The sequence below is a fragment of the Neopelma chrysocephalum genome, unplaced genomic scaffold (assembly GCF_003984885.1).
Source record: "Neopelma chrysocephalum unplaced genomic scaffold, ASM398488v2 Primary Assembly neopelma1_59, whole genome shotgun sequence".
Classification (NCBI taxonomy): Eukaryota; Metazoa; Chordata; class Aves; order Passeriformes; family Pipridae; genus Neopelma; species Neopelma chrysocephalum.
In genome coordinates, this window is record NW_020897714.1 from 20,857,168 (window position 1) to 20,875,334 (window position 18,167).

The window sequence follows — 18,167 nt, forward strand, 5'->3', positions numbered from 1 at the left end:
TGTATCCCAATCCAGAGGTGAGTATGATAAACAAGGAGGATGTTTCACTCTTAAAGACATTTAAAGCAGGGGACCCAGCAATCTCACACTTCACAAAAGCTGATCTAAAAGCTCTTTCATACTGTCACTTCACTTCCCTTTAATCTGCAGTGTGTGTTTCTCTGGACCTATATAAGGCAGGCAGGATATTTATAGCAGTGTCAGAAGAGGCAGGAAGTAGGGAACTGGGGTGGGTGCTTGGAAAGTGTATAAAGGGCTTGGAATATGGGGGCCAGCCTGGAACTCCATCCCCCAAAAGAACACAGAGCTGAAGGAGAAGTGTCTGGGGAATAGCTGGTTTTCTACAGATATCCTCTGGCTCACTCCTCCTCTACCTGTTCCCTTTCCAACACCAGCCATTTCCTGTCTTTCAAAGTTAAGCGGAAGTTTTCCATTCTGTGGTTTTCCTGTCTTGGTACAAGCAAGCACATTTTTTCCCTTATATTTTAACTGTTTGGAGACCAACAACAAAACTTGCTCACTAGAGGGGGAGCTTCTTATTTACAGCTGATCCATGAAATTTGAGAGTGCTGATTAAACATCAGAGGAGCAAGATCTTTGCTAGTTCATGTACTCACTGAACATGAGAGATTGAACTTGTCTGAAAAAATGCTCCAGTGCTCTTCTATAGAAAATTAACAGACTAACATAATGCCAGCAGGCCTCCCTGCAGACTGCACTGCAGAAACACCCAATACTGAGGGAAACATGGAGAAAAGGAAACAGATGTTGAGTCCCCATACTGCAATTACAATGCAGCATGAGGGACTTAAAATTCAAGTCCTTCATTCTAGGCCAGCAGGAGCTTGGGTCACTTTGAATACAGCCCTGTGGAATAGCAGAACTCCTGTTTCCTATGTGCTGTTGTGCAACTTCCTTTTTTTTAATGAATCAGTAGAAAGCAAGAAATGTGTTACCTTCATGCTGTTGCACCTGGTGTAGCCATTACTACCCATGCAAGCATTGTGCAAGTTTGGTACAATTTAGAGCTGCTTTGCTGAAGTACCAGTGATCATGCAGGCCAGCAGAAAGCTGGGCCTCTTCACGTCCAAGTCAAGGAATTAAGAAGTGAAAAACCTATAGGCTCTCTTTTTCCTCCTTGGGCCCTTTTAACATATCTTTTTACCTCCCCAATAAACTAGTTCTAAACTCTTAAGAACCAGCAGAATTGTGCTCTGACACTTTAAAAACAGATGGGCGTCAAAGGAAGATTGGAGATTTTTTTATCAGAATGTGTATTTTTCCCCAGAACCAATAACAAATATGTGTTGAACAATGATGGCTCTGCCACTTGTACACTCTTCTTTTATCTCCCAACTGCAGTGGGGCATGTTACTACATCATATATATCAGAAGTACCTCCAGACATGCTACACCTGGCCTAATTTCATTTGCTTCTGCTGCTGCACAATCTACATCATTTTCCAGATAAGCAGTATTTTCCTTATAACTCACCCGGCAAAAACAAAAGAAGGCCAAGCCCTTGCACACACACTCATGCAACTTGCATTTCTTGAAGGGCTATTTGAAGGAACTTGGCATTTATCTGAATGGAGGGAGGCAACAGCTTGGCTAGAGTCCAGTTAAAGTGCATGTGCTCTGACCATGGTCAGTCCATACAACGAGGGTTTTTCAAAGCCAGTCAGAAATGAACCTGCTACAGGCTGTTAGAGATCTATCAGTAGAGTATCAGACTGTTTTGTGTAGATTCTCTTCCTTATGTGTTCCCTGAAGCCCAAGTACATATTCCCCCTCCCGGATGGTTAGGATCCACCTTAGGCATGCCCAATCTAGTTCACATAGTTCCAGATGGGGTGGCCTACCATGTGTCACAGCTAGTGACTCTTCCGATCTTGACCAGCCTGCATCTAGTTCTTCATCAATGCTTCCATACTGCATTTCTAACTTCCACAGTAATCCTTCTGTCTTCCTTATACTCTGAGACTAATCTCTGGAGGGCCTTTGTCACTCCTACATCTCCTAAATACCTTATCCCATTACAAATTTCCCATTGAGCCTATTGCTGTGGTCATTCTCTTCCCCCATCTGTAAAAAAGACGGAAGTTTTTCAACCTGAGCCTGCCAACACAGACTTCTAGTTCCCCACTACCACAACCCAAGACTATATCCCTAAGTTGACAAATGGCCTCCCTGACATTCTCCCCAGCCACTGATCTCTCTGCTGGTTCCTGGTGCATTGCAGTCTCAAGAGGGACACCCCAAATCACCTCCTTTCTTCCTAATAAAATAAAAATGAGATTCTGCATCTCAAGCAAACCACAGCTGATGTTTGACGAGGTTTGCTGTTATTTTTTGCATATGCATCTCTCTGCTATTTGAGTTTTATTGTCTGTATACTGTTTCTAAGGTCTGAAACTGCCCTTTAGAGAGGTCTTATATAAACACTAGCAGGAATTTAGACTATTCATAGTCAACACTAATTTTTCCAGCACGCAACTCAAGAGACTTATACCTTGTTTCCAGAAGACTTCCAGAATCTTTTCTAGCTGGCAGGAGTTTTAAATAAATAAATTAATCAGGGTTATGTAAAACTACTTGCATTTTTATGTTAATAGACACTGCCAGTTAGTGCACTACATCTTCACTCTGATCATCCAAGAGAACTACTTCACATTACAGTAGAAAGTTAACTTTGGTTTTGGCAATAGTTTTTAAGCTCTCTAGTATTTGTAACATTCCTCTCAGAAACCTGAAATGATCAAGTCAAATCCAACTCTGATAAAAGATGGTGAAATACTGGTGAGACAAGTGGCAATGAACCTGCTTTACACAAATTACGAGGCCGGTTCAGTATTTCTTCTCCATATTGATAAGATTTTAGATCATGTATAAAAGGGCGCAAATTCATTTAACCCACCTTGGTCTCCTTTACCTCAGGTCAGCACCAGCCTAATACTTTCAAATTGTAGAAATTTGAAATTCACCAGTTAACATTCTTTTCCCAAGCTATTCCAAAGCAAATCCAGTCTAGCCCTAGTTTTAAATAAAGACTTAGCCCACTTTGGGCAAATAACATTGGCAGCAGAGTCACTGGTGGGCAGAGCAGTGGTAAAAGCCCCAGCAGTGTGCATCCCTCCCGCGTACTCTGAGTACTTCCACACAGAGTGTTACCAAAAAGGTTAACCTTCAGCTCTACAATCCACAAGGAGTGTTCAGTGCCACAAAGCTGCTGACAAGTTGAAACAGTCTTGCAACAATTCCAAATGTAGTCAACTGCTCTGATCAACCTTGTGTCAGAGGAGTCTATGAAAGGTGTAGTTAGCTTATAGAGTAGTAAGAGTCCAATAAAGTTATACCAGTAAAATTTCAAGTGTCACATGTGGAGGTTGTTCAGAGATTTAGAAGAGCTACAATAGGCCTTTAAGTTTAATGAACTCTGCATTTGCTTAACTAATTGATGCTTCAAGGCACAATTTTCCTCTCATCTTGTATACTACTTCATTTCACTGGTATAATTTGCTTCCACTTTATATCATCATATGAAAGACGGAATCATACCCTGAAAGTCTAGAGCAATAAGCAGCACATTAGAGTAAAAGCCTCTTCATCTTGAGCTGAAAAAAAATAAATATCATCATTAAAAGGAAACTCAAACACAGGCACTGCAGACATTATTGGGACCAAAAATAAGTTCCTTAGCTTAATCTGGTTCAGAGCTGGCAAGCACAGCTTGCCTGGTCTTGCCTGCTAGCTCAAACCAAGCTGTCCTTTCAGGTTTACTAGCTCTATCAAACTTCCAGAAAGCATCTGGTGGAAGTTTCATTTAACGACAAGACCCCCTGCCCAGACCAAAGGGGCTCCTTTCTTCAGTGATACATGCTTGGTTGGGCTTCATAAGAGCACCACATGGTATTGGAGCTGTGAGGAAAAAGAAATATGACCTTAGACAACTCTGTTACATCTTAAAACTAAGTTTTCATCTTAATAGTTTTAACATCCAGTTAAGGCCAAGGTGACTCACCGAGTGCTCCTACTAAAAATTCTTGGTCCCACCCACCACGGCCAGGATTGTGCTTGAGTACAGAGATCCATTTCATCACATGCAAATTCAGTTGCCATATCTAAGAAACTCTGAAAGTGCAGGACTAATGGCATTTAGTGTCCTGGAAAATGGGAAGTGCACTGATGAAGCTGAGAATTAACTTGTCACCTTGTGCCACATCTCTTGTGGTCAAACAATCAAATCTGCTCATCCTGAAAAACAGACATGAATAAAGCAGGTCCTTCCCAAACCCAGATGAAAACTTTTTCTGAGCTAAAAGATACTAGTACTGCATATGGCTGTATATAACTATGTTCCCACCAGCCCACTTCTTTCCAGAAATATTAGAAGAGCAATTGGCAGGTGGAGAGTTCTAAAGATCATGTGGGAAATCAATGAAAATTACAAGGAAAGAAATGTCTATATAAAGCAAAGAGCTCCAAGGCTTAACATTAGAACATCTGGCTCTCCGCTGGCTCAGAGTTCTTGCTGGAGATACTTCCTGCAAGAAGTAAGGAGTAAGCATATGCAATAGTAAAAAGATATAACATTCTGCACTACATCTTCCAAACAATATTTTCCACCACTTTTATTTTTTAATACATACATCTGGAGAAGTGACTTACTCCAGACCCTACAAGGTGATCTCCCTCTTTTCATATGGACTTAAAATTGAAAATATCCAAACAAAAAAAAAACCACAAAGAAGCAACTTCTATCTCCACTTCTGCTAAATAGGACAATTCAGTTGAGAATGGCCATCTTTCTGTCAGAAGACATGACCAGGCACAAGGAAGACTCTCATTCACCACAGCTTTTACCAGGGACATTGGAATTTCATAAAAGTTAAACAAATCTCCTTAATTTCTTCCCACACAAAATGAAATTTGCAGTACTTTATTTTTTTAATTTTGTTAAGCTTTACAGGACACTTCTCAGATTTCCTGCTTCTAAAATGCCTCAAAGGGAAATCCAGTCTAAAAATAAAATCACATCATTGCTTCCTCAAGAAAAGTCTGATTCCAAAGTGGATACACTTTTGCAACCATTACCACAACAGGTAGCTCAAAAAAATTGTTTTACATTCAGCTCAATTCAAAAGATTGCTATAATTAATTGGAGCTGGTTTATTTTAACTTTTAAACTAACTTGGCAGACCTTACCTGTCTGCCTTAAAAGCTAAGACAGCACATGTGATCTCACTACAGAGTCTATGTCAAAGTAAAGAACCCATGTTCAAAATTTCATTCATGATCAAGTTGTTCTGCATATCACTTTCAGCTTTTTAGTGAGAAGGTGGAATGATGAATTCAAGTAAACCAGTGAAAGGGCAGGTTTTCAATTAGGTGCTTAGACTTTGGGCCAAGCAAATTCAATAGCTTTCTCCTTCTCTGCTGTTTCTTTCTTCCTCTTCTCCTATCATGTTCTCAGTTCAAAGGATGGGAGCCACTGCAGGTGTTGTGAACTCAGTGCTACGGGCATAGGAGGATGGAGTGAAGAATGGCTTCCACTAAGGGACTCTTTAAGAGCTTACCTTCACCTCCCCAAAGCTTGTCAACCTCAACTCATCCAAACAGGTTTTTTAGAACAGGCAGGAGCACTACCCACTGGTACCCTTGCTGAAACAGGTATTTCTTCCCCCAACACAAACCATACAAAGGAATTTTGAGCTCCTTTGAACTTAGGTAAGAGACAGCTAATAGTGCCACAGCTCTTTTCTAAAGTATATGCACAAGATGAAAGTAAGATAGCTGTGGAGTGGACAAAGTACTTTATCGCTTGCAGACTCATTTGTCAAATTGCAATATCACATATTTTCCCCTTTTTGTTTGTTTTTTTTCAAAGGGGATGTGGGGCAGAGGGTGCCAGGCAGGAGGTGTTTTCCAAACCTATGAATTCAACATTCAGCAGCTAAACTCAAAAGTTCCTGCTGCTCCTGCAAAAAAAAAAGGACAAACAAGTCCCTTTCATGTCAGCTATGTCCAGCTGGAAATGTCACAGCTTTGTCACAAAGGAACAAAGCATGCCTAGTGTCTGTTCTTTCAAAAGATCCCTTAATTCAAACAAAAGAAAAATATTCACATCTGGAAGGGGTCGTAGGCAGAGGGCGGGAGTGGAGGAAGTAAAGTTCAGATGGCAAGTCATAGCAGTTGCAGTTTGTCTAATTATTGTACTGCCTGTTCTGGCACTTATTGATCCAGTAAAGAAAGCAAGCCAAGAGTTAAAACAGCAATTTTATTATTTATTGACCTCAGAGGGCCAGATAAGACACACCTCTTCACTTTTGCTCCATTCATCATGCTGGAACACTCAGGTTGAGTGAAAAGACCCCTTATGACCAGTCTGGCAGTAGCGACTCTTTTTTTTTTTTAACCTCTCCTCCTTTTTTTAATTAAAAAAAAAATTATTATGTATGAAGCCCAAGCTTCTTTTAGAAGACCACAGCCTTCACTTTCAAAGGATGTACATATAGAAATCCTGCCCTTTCCAATGGGTTTATCTGACCATCTGTTTCTGTAAAGACTAAAACCTTCTAATGACTGCAGGGTTGGGAGGCAGCATCAGAACGGAGCCACTGGAAGATGAAAAATTAAAGGAGAAGAGAATAAACCTGACAGTAGGACTTCACTGGCTAGGCATGCAACACCAACAGTAAAAGTTTGCATTACAGTCCTAAACTAAAACTTTTTCCCTTCTTCAAAATTCAGTGCTTCTGAAGATAAAAAGCCTCTCCAAGGCTGCCACCTAGCTAGTTAATTTCTTGTATTGTTTTAGGAGCTATTTTAAAAGCCTCTTTTGCTCCAGCCCTTACTGCACTGACTCCTCCCTTCAGAGCTGGTATTTTGTCAGGAGTTTCAAGAGCGATAAAAACTTGCTGCCAAGTCCCTTTCTTCCCCACAATGTGTTTTATAACCCAGCGTGTAGTTTAGTCTGTCTAAACACTGCACTAGTACACTGCCATCAGTTTCCATGGAGATGATTAACTCCTCCAGAGCCAGAAAGCTTTAGTGGGCTTTTTTCCCTTTCCACATATGAAGAACATGACAGCATTTACTAAAATCAGCCTACAGAAACATCACATTTTCCAGACAGTTCAAGCAAACATAAGGATTTACTGTTGCTTCAACCCATCACCAAGCTGCAGTCTTAACCAAACTTGCATTCAAGTCATCTACTGGAACAAGTTGCTTTTTCCCCTCATGCTTCTCCTCCTTTGCATTGCTCTGATGTCTGAAGGCATGGCAGCCCCACAGACATCAACTTTTTGAACTACTATGTCTTAGAGCAAAGCTAAGGCTTGAGATATAATTAAGAGTCCAGAAGAGAGAAAGGAAAGATGAAGGAGATGACTCTGAACTCAACCAGAAATCAGAGTAGAAAACAGAAAGATTTTGTGCCCTAAAGCTTAGGAGCACTGTTACATGAAACTTCATAGTTTACTATACTCCTAGTCACTTACACATCTAGTAAAAATACACTGTGTGTATTCATCACAAAAATTTATTTAACATCATTTTAAGAAGTTGAATTAAACTGAAAACTACTCTTAATCTAGTATAACATGACCTAATCAGTGCAAGAAAGTAGACCTTCTCCCAAAATGCAGCTAATGAAGGCCATGTGCTGCTATCAGCTTTAGCTGTAGAAAAATGGTTTCTCAGTCTCCCTTTCACAGAAAGGACAATATCTCTGGCAGTTGCCACTTAGGTGTCACACTTGTTGATCCCAACTATGAAAATGGTAACAGAACTTTGAATACTGCAGTTTTCTGGAAGAATCTGCCAGTATAAAACTATTTTATAAATGTTCTTCAGGCTATCATCACTGAAGCAAACTGTAACCTTCCCAGCACTTTTAACATGTAATGGGTTTTTTGGCATTCAAGAGCAGACACACTATATAAACTAGACATGAATAACCAGGCATAACTACAGTTTCTATAGAAGAACTAAAGGCAAGAGACAGCCAAGCTTACTGGCAAAAAAATCTAACTTGAAAGAGCCACTGGCAGGGTTCATAGCTATGGGTGTTCTGCTGCAGTAACAATTATTTTCTATTTGACTTTCATAGCAGTTGCCAGAAGGACTTCTTTGCAGACTCCACTTGGAGTCAGTACTGTGTGGGTACCAGCAGTGCAAAGTCCCCCAAGCCCCTTTTATGTTGTGCTACTAAGGCAACCTACAGAGAAGGTAAGAGGCTTCACTTGTGCCATCGACTCACGACTGCTGAAGTGACAGCCTGGATTTACCATTACATGGACATGTGTCCAGTATTAACTCAAAGGACACCACTATTTGATTTCATATACTTCGCCACAGAACACTTATCAAGCAGCAACCATATTTTGTTAACCATCCTTGTCTACAGACAAACCAAAGAACTTGAGATCAGAGCCTTTATTACCACATCCTCAGAGATTTTTGGTGTTGTCCTTGTCTCCTACCTAAAGTTAGTGCAATGAACCCCTAAGGATCCTAAAACCCATAGTGGAGAACGTCAGTCAGGATTCAATAAAAGTGTTTTAACTTTCCCAAAAGCTCCAAAGATCACAGCAGAAAGTGTGGAGACACTTGTTATCTGCTTCTCCAGCCCTTCCCCAAAGTTACAGGCGCAGCACCACAAGCCTATGAGAGCCGCACGTCCCATGCCAGCCGCCACGGTCGGTTTCCCGGCTTGGGAGAACCCATCCTAATCCTGCCTCCTACTTTTTGTCACCCAGTTGCGGAGGAAATTTTGTCAGCCCACACCTCCAGCTGCCTTTTTGTCCTGCTGTAGGAAACATGCCACTTCAACAACTACTGATTTCCTTAAAGGACTTCTGGGAGAGGCTGCCGCGGGACGGGGCTTGGGAGTGCTGGGCGGGGGTCCGCCACTACACGCCTCTCCTCTTACCAATCCAGGCGTCTGCGGCAGCGACGGAGCCAAACCCGGTCTTCAAAAGTCGGGTCCCCTCTCACCAGTTTAACCCGCCGCACCTCTGTTTTCACTGGGTGACTCGCGGGACGAGGACTTCCTTGCGGTGACAGCCCGACTGCCACCCTCACCCCCTCGGGGTCCCGGGAACTCTCCAGCTGCCCCCAACCCGGGAGCCCTCCTGGCGCGGGCGGCACTTACCGATGTCGGAGTTGCAGAACGCGTCCTGCGGGTGGATGGGGACGCAAGTGCAAGCCTCCACCACCAAGTCCCGCAGGCTCCAGCTGCAGAGGAACACGGCGAGGAAGCTCAACCACGCCGTCATGTTGCCCCCCGAGGTGCTGCCTCCTCACTTCTGCGGAGCGGGAGGCGGCCGCTGTTGCGCTCGCCCGACTTTACTCTCGCTCCCTACACAGCCCGTGCGCCGCTGCTGCCTGCCCGCAGCCTGCACTCTCTCTCTCTCTCTCTCTCTCTGTCTCTGTCGCGGGCTCGGCAGCGCAGCGCTGTGTCGGCGGGACGCGCAGGGCTGAGGCGCGGCGGGTGCGGGCAGTGCGGGCCGGGTCCGGCGCGCGCGGTTATAGCCCGGATCGCGCCCGCTCGGGCTCCGGGGGCGCCGCCGCGCGCGGCCAATGGCAGCGCCGCATGAGCTCATCGGCGGGAGCGGCCGGGGCGGGGCCGCCGCCACAGCGCCTTATACGGAATCGTGCGGCCGCGCCGCGGGCCCCGCTCGCAGGGGGAGGCTCCGGCCGCGACCCGCGGTCCCCCGGTGCCGCGGGGGGTTGAAACCCTTACATCAGTACTAGCGGTACCTCTGCATATCCGTCCCCAGGCCGTCAGTGCCCCGGCGGTCCCGGCCCCGCGGAGCTCCCCCCGCCAACCCCAGTCAGGACCTGCCGCCCCGCACCGCTCCTCAGGGCGCGGAGGGGCTCCTGGAAAACACACGCGGGGGTTGTGGTTCGCTCGGAAAGCCTGGGCTGTTTCCCTTGAAAACCATCTGTGCTGTCTTGCAAGCTGAGTTTAAGCTGAAGGCGGCGGTGACACTGTATTCCAAGGGGCTTTACAGGCAGCGGTCAGAAAACGCAGAAGTGCGCCGTGCTGCTTCTTTTCCTCTTTGAACAGGCAGTGGAAAGGGGACGTAGGAAAAGAAGGACAAGACCTAGCTGAACTGTAAACCAGTATGTCGCCCTGCGTGTTTTTAATCCTCCTTCTTCTGTCACCTCACCACCATCACCCATCGCTTCCTCTTTTCAGGGCTTTCGGACAGAAAGGGGTCATAAGCTGCTAACATCGAGCTGGAAAAAGCAGTGTCCTATCTACTCAGGCACTCCCAACATTTAATCTCAACGTGTATTTTAGCAGAGCAGCTTTAGCGGAATTTATAGAAATGTTTGTTTTGTTTTGCCTTATCCCCTTTCGGAGCCTTAAATTTCTGTCAGCTGTAGAAATGTAAATGTTATAGGAGAGCTGGGGCTCTAAGGAAGGAGATTGCCAGCTGCAAGATACAGACAGCCTTATTATCCTGCAAAGGGGACTGAGGGGTGATTAATCACAGTATCAAACCAGTATATATAATGTCAGAGTACTTTCCACGGGGTTTACAAGACTTAAGCATGTCTAGTTATAAATTATGCTGGTATTAAAGGCCAGGGACCAGCTGTCCTAAATTTCTAAATAGTCAGCTAAGTCTTTACATTTACAATTCTGTTCCATCTGGGTGAAGCACAGCCTGCCTACACCTTTTCTTTAATCATACCATCCATATAAAATTAAAATCTCACATTTTATGGAAGCATAGGCTTTTATTTGGAGCATCAATAGACAAAAGCTTCAAGATGGGTGTTGTCAGTAGGGATCAAGGTTACAATGCCAACAATGGGAAACACAAGTTGCTATCCTTGCTGTGACACTGACAACCTATGTGACAACTTTGCCTCACTGTGCTTCAAATCCCTGTGTAATGGAGTAATAGTGATGGGAGCTGCTCAGGAATGTGTATTAGTGAACACACTGAAAAAATTAGGTGGTATAGAGATGCTAACGGGTCATATAAGTAGGTATGAGAAAGGCTATTAAATAGGTCATTCAATTTATACACATCAGTGGCTGAATCATTGGGCCCAAATTGCAATATGAGAAACCCTGTACAAAAACCAGTTTAGGTATTTGGACTATCTATTCAAGGTACTACAACTAAAGTTGAATCCATCAGATTGGATAGACTGTCGTTTCAGTCTCACTGGGTGTAAACAACGAACAACTCCACCAACCTCAGCAGAGGAACACGGAAGAAAAATTAGGTGTGTCTGGCACTCTCATTTTTTCTTTGTTGTTGTAAAAAGTTTGATATCAGCAACATCATGATACACCTGGTCTATCAACAATCTCAGATCAATATCTGAGAGAAGTGGAGTTATTCCAGAACCTGACACTGGTGTAAATAAGGGAGAGTTTGGCCCACACACAACTAGATTATAATCACAGCTCCAGCACCACCTCCCTTCGCTCTCTGGCCAAGTAACTCCTCTGAGTATGTTTCTTCATTTCTATAATAACACCTTTCCAGTGTCTTCTGAGAACTAACAAGCTAAATGCTTTGTAATAAGCTTTTAAGTTGTCGGGTGCTGTGTAAATGCTGTGTGTCTATGGTAGGCAGATGCAGGACACATTCAGAGAAAAGAAACCCTTCAGTCACCTTCTCAATTTCTAAAATGTGAGAGGAAGAAGACTAGAAATTACTGACGTTCCATAGGGCCCTCCAAGGCATGGAAGTAGCTTGTTTACGGTGAGGCTGACCAAGCTTGTTAAAATTACACCAAGTTTGTGCTGATTGCAGGAACTAGTTCACTTTTCAGATATAATCCAGGGAAGTAATAGGATGAAAAGAAGTGACACAGCTTGATCCAGAGGTAGGGCACATTTGTTTGGAAGGGGCGGTGTGCAGACTGTCTGTATGGCAAGGCTTACTGTTATTCTCCATATTACTGTTTGGGAGTTGATCCAGAAATTTTTGTAATGCCTATATTATTATTGCCTGGAGTAGCAGTGCCTGTATTCAGTCAGGACTTAGCTGATTCACCTGCTTTTTTGACACTTAAATATTCTTTTTCAAAGAGATTAACTTCTCTACCATAGTAGAGATGCAGTTTTTACAACCAGGACTGAATACTCTACAATAAGAATAATATTTATTTTCCACCTAAAGAGTACATTTCACACACAGAAGCCAGAGTGCCTTATTTTTGTAAATTACAAGTAAATAATACTCAGGAAAGCTCCGTCTGGCCAGTGGCCTGCTCGAGGCCTTTGTTAAATCATTTAACCTCCCTGTATATTCATTTTATCATCTGTAAATAGATGTTATCCTCTGCATGTTATCATCTGATAATATCAATTAGACATTGATATTTGCCTCTCCTCTTTAAGACCTACCAGTAAAGTGAAGTCTGGAGGGGACAGGCAGGGATTCTGAGTGTTTATTTATATGAGAAAATATTGATAATGTTGCCAGAGTAACATAGAAAGTTGATGAAGGAACTGAAAGGAGAATTCTCTCTGAATTCCTGCTCTATGCCCTATCTGCATGGGAGAAACTGCAAAGGGAAAAAGGAAAATAAAAACTATCATTCTGCTCTTTTGCTCAGGTAAAACTTTAAGCCTTATATGGCCATTAAAAAATGTAGCAGAGAAAGAAGGAGAAAATAAAGACCTTGATCTTCATATGAGAAAATTAGAGTTCACGTTTAGTTAATGTCATCAAATAAAGAAATCTATGTTATTCCAGTCCTCCATCAAGAAACACACTGTTGAACACAATTAAGGATCTCTCTGCTTTACTGGGCAGCCACACAACTTCATGCTGTGATCTTGTCAGATCCCACAAGCTAAGCATGACTGGGCTGGGTCAATAGTTGGTGTGAAAATTCCCAGGGAAAGCCATGTCCCGCAGGTGTTGTTGACTGAGCAAAGTGGCCTTCTTCCCTCCATCCTGCATGAATGTGTGCAGGCAGTGCTAGGGGGCACTGTGCTGCAAGAGATGGTTGCATCCTTCACGGATGAAGCCAGGTTCTTTGCAATATCTAAGTAATCAAATATGTGGAAAAGGAAAAACTTTAAGCTGTGTGTTTAGTTAAATTTCAGGAAAGAGAACTACTTTCTGTTCCACAGATACAGCTGTTTACATCACAAGCAGACTAAGGACGTCATTTTCCTTCCACAAGTCCTGCTTATGGCAAGAAAGAACCATCCCGGAACTAGAGGCAGAGACTGAGATTAAAGCACTTTGGGATATTCCTTCAAGATGTGTTAGATGTTGCTGTAAATGAAGTAAAGTCATGTTCACTTGCCTTCCGATCACATTTCATTGTGAGGGATGCCACCTGCTTCAATACAGAAGGGCTTCATCAAACTATAGCAAGTCCTGGCAAAAAAAAAAAGGGGGGGGAGAGAGAGCCATACTCCCCACTACCACCAGAGAAAAATACCCTGGCACATGTAGTGGCTCAAAACGCTCCAGCTCATCACCAGATCTCAGGTAGCTTAAACTGAGCATGGCATAAATGAAGTCAGGACACTTCAGCCTGCAGTTCAACAGTCTTGACACCTCCTTAACAATATATTAATTTTAAAGGCTTCTGAAGTATGGTCGTTTTTCTATTTGATTTTTTTAAACAGTAAATTGACTTGATTCAAGAGCGTGGAGTCTTGCCATTAGCATTTTGAATTGTCCAGCTGACAAGTTGCTCAAAAGCATCCTCTCATCTGAAAAACTTTTCTTGAAGTCAATGATCTTCATATCTTTTACACCAGCTCAGCATCACTCCCTCTAGAAGGCCTCATTGTTTTTCTGCTTTTATGCAGCAGGTGGGAAAGGATAAGTGTTTTCAAAGCTATCTGATGTCCTTTTTTACAGCACACTCATGCCATCTCATAGGACGGTACAGAATGGTCATGCATTGCATTAGCAAAAGATTCTCATATTTCTTGATTATCTGTTTCTTTTTCAGTACACTGTTTCTTTTCTAACACTGTCCTTTGAGACGATGGTTTGTTTAAAATGTTTGTATTTGCTATGATTTATAAGTGCGAAAAAGTTGGAAAAAGTCCTCTTCTATTAATTCCACCATTGTATCAGTGAACTTTATATGCTATTTAAAATGAGAAGACTCTTTCTTCAAAAATGTCTTTGATTCTATAAATACATACAAAAATTCATTTGATCTCTTTCTCTGAGGTTGCAAAGGAATTATGTCACCTTCCTGTCTGCAAGCCAGACATAGGTAACACTCCATCCCATTCCCAAGCTTTTCATTCGAGGTGCACCATTAAATCTTCATCAGCTCTAATGGTTCTATACTGTGTTCAGTCTTCAAGGATCCTTTATAGATTGTGCCCACTGAGAGTGCTCCACCTGGGAGCAGACCGTAGGCACCATGTGTCACCAGGAATGTTACATTATAAAGGGTTGTGGAATATGCAATCACCCTGTCTGTAGTGCAGGGATCTCCAGTCAGGCTGTGATGTGGCATCAGCTGCAGAAGAGTAAGAAGGAAACATCTTTTAACAGCCTTATCAAGCTGAAAATGTTTCCTGCACATGACTGTGCTCTTTGGCCCAAATCCAGCAAAACACTAAGGCACATGTTCAACTTTAAGCACACAAGATGCTCTACTGAAGTCAACAGAACCATTTACATGCACAAAGTTAAATATAAGCTTAAGTGCATTTCTGGACCAGGGCCAAAGGGCTCAGTACCATGCAGGGTTCAAGCCAGGAGGCTGTGATTAGACGGTCTGACAGAATCCGGGAGGGAAGGACACAATGTGATTTGCTTTGTTCTACCTGCCTATGTCTCATTCCAAGCAATTAATTTTCTCTCATTTTTGTTTATAAGTCTTTCCATTTCTCTCTTTTTGCTTTCTTGCTGCTGTAGCCATTTCCAAATTGAAGTTTTGTTTTTCTTTTCTAAACCCTTCTAAACTGCATCCATAGCTCCAAGTGACTGAACAAAGAGATTTCAAATAGATGAAGTGCTTCAAATGGTAATAAGAGCTGGTGTTCCCAGAGCTTTGGAGGCTCTGCACTAAGCACAGAAGAGAGTGAGAGCAATTGAAAATCACTTTTCTGTTGTTCCTTTGTATGAACTGGTTTCTGGCTTATGCAATGCGCAGTAATTAAAATGACTGGAATGCCTCACATTTTTAAGAGAGCTTTAAGGCAGCTCTGTGGCATTGTGGCCAGCAGAGTTCATGAGCAGATTCATGGCTCCAATCGACATCTGACGTTTCTATCCACGTAACTTGAAGAAGATGATATCTTTGTGGAGGCCTTGGAGAGGAGTTTGAGAAAGAAGGAGTAGACACGGAAAAGCAGTAACATCTGCTCCCTGCATCTGCTCCATAAGCAGCTATGGGGCAAGTCTTCCTTTTGGTGAGACAAGAGCCTAAAGGCTGGTGCAGTTGTCAGAGACCTTGTTGCTTTCTCTCGCTGTAGCCTTAGTGTCCTGCTCAAATTCAAGCGTGGGACAGCACTTATACATTCTCTATCTGCCACTGTAGTATCAGATACTCATAGTGTCTCCTCCCAGGGACAGTACAGGAATTGCCTCTTTCTGTGAGAGAGGGTTTGCATCTGAGTGTTGGCCACTGAAGTTGCTGTTCCAAACAGCCCCCCAGTGTTTAGCAGACAGAGAGCCTGGCAGACTGGCGTGTTGCTCTGCTCACAACAGGTTGCCCTCCCTGTGATGAGGTTTACTCTGCTTGACAGTGGTAAGGGAGTATCTTGGTGCTTTTTCATTCCCCGGCACAGTCCAGAATTTCATTTTCTTATTTTCCAGTTTTGTCAATGAAGGTGGCTGACCGCTACATCCATGGCCTTCTCTCAAGAGCTGCCGTGGCTTCTCACAGTGACGACTGGCCACAGAGGAGCAGGAGAGCTGAACACAGCCTTACCTGGGAGGGGAGCTGACTGAGAATATGGCCTTTTTGGCATGTTGAGCAACTAGATACTTCTCCACTCACCTCTCTGCCTCTCACCAGCCTTCTGAAGGCATGGACTGAGTGTGCTCCCTCATCTCTCAGCATAATCTTTCTCCCCTTCTCCTACACATCAAAGGGCACTGTCGGGACACAGCAGCCTCCACAACCTGGTGTGAGTGTAGGGAGGTAGAGAAAGATCCCAGGCAAGAGGCAATAGTCCTGTATCTCTTAGACTATTCTGAGGCTAGCAGAACTGCAGTCTTTCCATATGGAATAGGCCTCCCAGTCCTTAGGATGTGCCACTGGTTTCAAAGCATGTTGGAATCCTCTGATCCTCTGAAATCACCATACGTGGGAAAAGCAGAAAGAGCAGAAGCAGGGGTCTGGACTTCTTCTTTTTGTTTCTTTAATGAGCTTGGAGATAGTGTCAGGCTGTCAGGTCTGAAGAAAGGGTCTTTTCTTTACCTGCAGAACAGGTGCAACTACAGGAAAAGTTGATGTCTCTTGCTTCTCCCTGCACAACCGAAAAACTTCCTGTAAGAATAAGCCAGTGTCTTGATCTCCATAATCCAGGTGTTACTAGTTTCTCACCTGAAACTGCAAATAAAGGTGTTGGTTACAAGGACAGTCTCTAATGACAAAGACAGTGTCCCAGCAGGGAATGAACTCAGTGATTCCTGTTGGGTGTGCCAGCACACGAGCGTCAAAAGTAAGAAGCAGTTCCTTTGTGTGAAAAGCCCAACAGAGGTTGTTGCCTTGGCATAGTATTTTTTTTATAAATCCGAATTGACTATTTCAATGCTTTTCTTCCTGTGTTCCCAAATCAGTGCTGTATTCCAAACAGTAGCTGACTACTTAGTTATGGCAGAGCCTTTCCGCAGGCTTACAGTTCCAGCCAGTAGAAGCTGGGGAATTTCCGATGTGAGATTTCAAGGACAGATCTCTTTCTTCTCTAGAGCAAAAGGCAGCACTTCTGTTTCCTCACTCTTTTGGAATTTTTCTCCATAAATCTTGGCATAGGGTGTGAGACAAAAGATGAGGAGATGGTAGATATGCAGTCTAGAGTGAGGACTCTCATTTGTTTATTGTCTTGCTCTTCCCAAGTGAAGAGTAATACTTTCCTCAAAGGACTTTTTCAGGTCAGCAGTGTGAGTTCCACACCTAATGTATTAATGTCAGGAGTCAAAAAATCAGTGTTTGATCTTGCACAGATGTGCAAAAACAGTATTCTTTCTCCACTAAAGACAGATGTAACAATCTACAGCCCCTCTTCCCCTTTCCTTTAATCTGACGGCCCTGATTTCCTTTAATCTGACAGCCTTCATCCCTTAGTTGCGCCTTTCTGTGCGCTTCTGAGGGTTGTTTCAGTGGGGGATACAGAAGTATGGAAAAACATCACAGTTTAATTGCAGAACTCTTCTGTTGCTTTAGTGAAGTAGACCTGGTTTCCTTTCATTGCAAGTGGTAACAGGTATTGTGCGGCAAGAGTTAATCTGTAACCAGATACAGCATGGCTAGAGGCAAAGCCAAGTAAGAGGTACAGAGCAAACTTCCTCTATTTTTCCTTTGCACTGAATGACAGTATCTTTACCACGGACTGTAGGGCTAGGATTATGATCACATGCATTGTTAGCAGAAGCTTAAAAGCCAATGTCTTATATTGACAGAGTTCAATTCCTTTTGATTTTAACTTAGTTTGTGGCAAGAGCAACGTGGCAAGTCAAAATTGGTGTGCTCTTCTGATGGGGAGACACACAGCGTGCATATTTGTGCTTGCACTCCCCTGGTTCTACCTGGAAAGGAGGACTTCCAATGCAAAGCAGAGGAGCCAGTGAAACTACACATTGCTGGCAAGAACCAGGAAGGTGTAGCATGTATGTACAGATTATGTACTAGGAGTTGAGCTATGAAGGTACCAAAGCTTGAACGTGTGGTTTGAACAAGAAAACACCCCTTTATATCTTTGTTCTTAGTAACTCTGCCACCAAATCTCACACAGAGTATTGACCAGGGGGGGTTAGCATTATCCCAAGTGCCCTTCTGTGGGATCCTGGAGTGCTCCAAGCCAGTAGTTCATCTCAAATTCTAAGAGGTTTGAGAGCTATTAAACACTTGTAACAGTAGCTTAGTACAGCACATCCTCTTCCTCTCCCTCTCCTCTCCCCATCTTCTCCCTCTCCCTGTCCTGTCCTGTCCTGTCCTGTCCTCTCCTCTCCTCTCCTCTCCTCTGGTCACTG

General features: G+C 43.4%; 2 protein-coding genes across 3 annotated transcripts in view; one reads left to right on the forward strand and one right to left on the reverse strand.

The window, feature by feature from the left end:
• Positions 1-9,351, reverse strand: part of TIMP3 (TIMP metallopeptidase inhibitor 3) — a 37,922-nt gene extending 28,571 nt beyond the window's left edge. Inside the window, exon 1 of the mRNA XM_027680384.1 lies at positions 9,158-9,351. Coding sequence (XP_027536185.1) covers positions 9,158-9,281 — 124 coding nt within the window. The 5' untranslated portion in view covers positions 9,282-9,351. The remainder of the gene's footprint in view (positions 1-9,157) is intronic.
• SYN3 (synapsin III) overlaps positions 1-18,167 on the forward strand; it is a 203,671-nt gene that overhangs the window by 102,969 nt on the left and 82,535 nt on the right. The gene's annotated exons all lie outside the window — the stretch shown is intronic.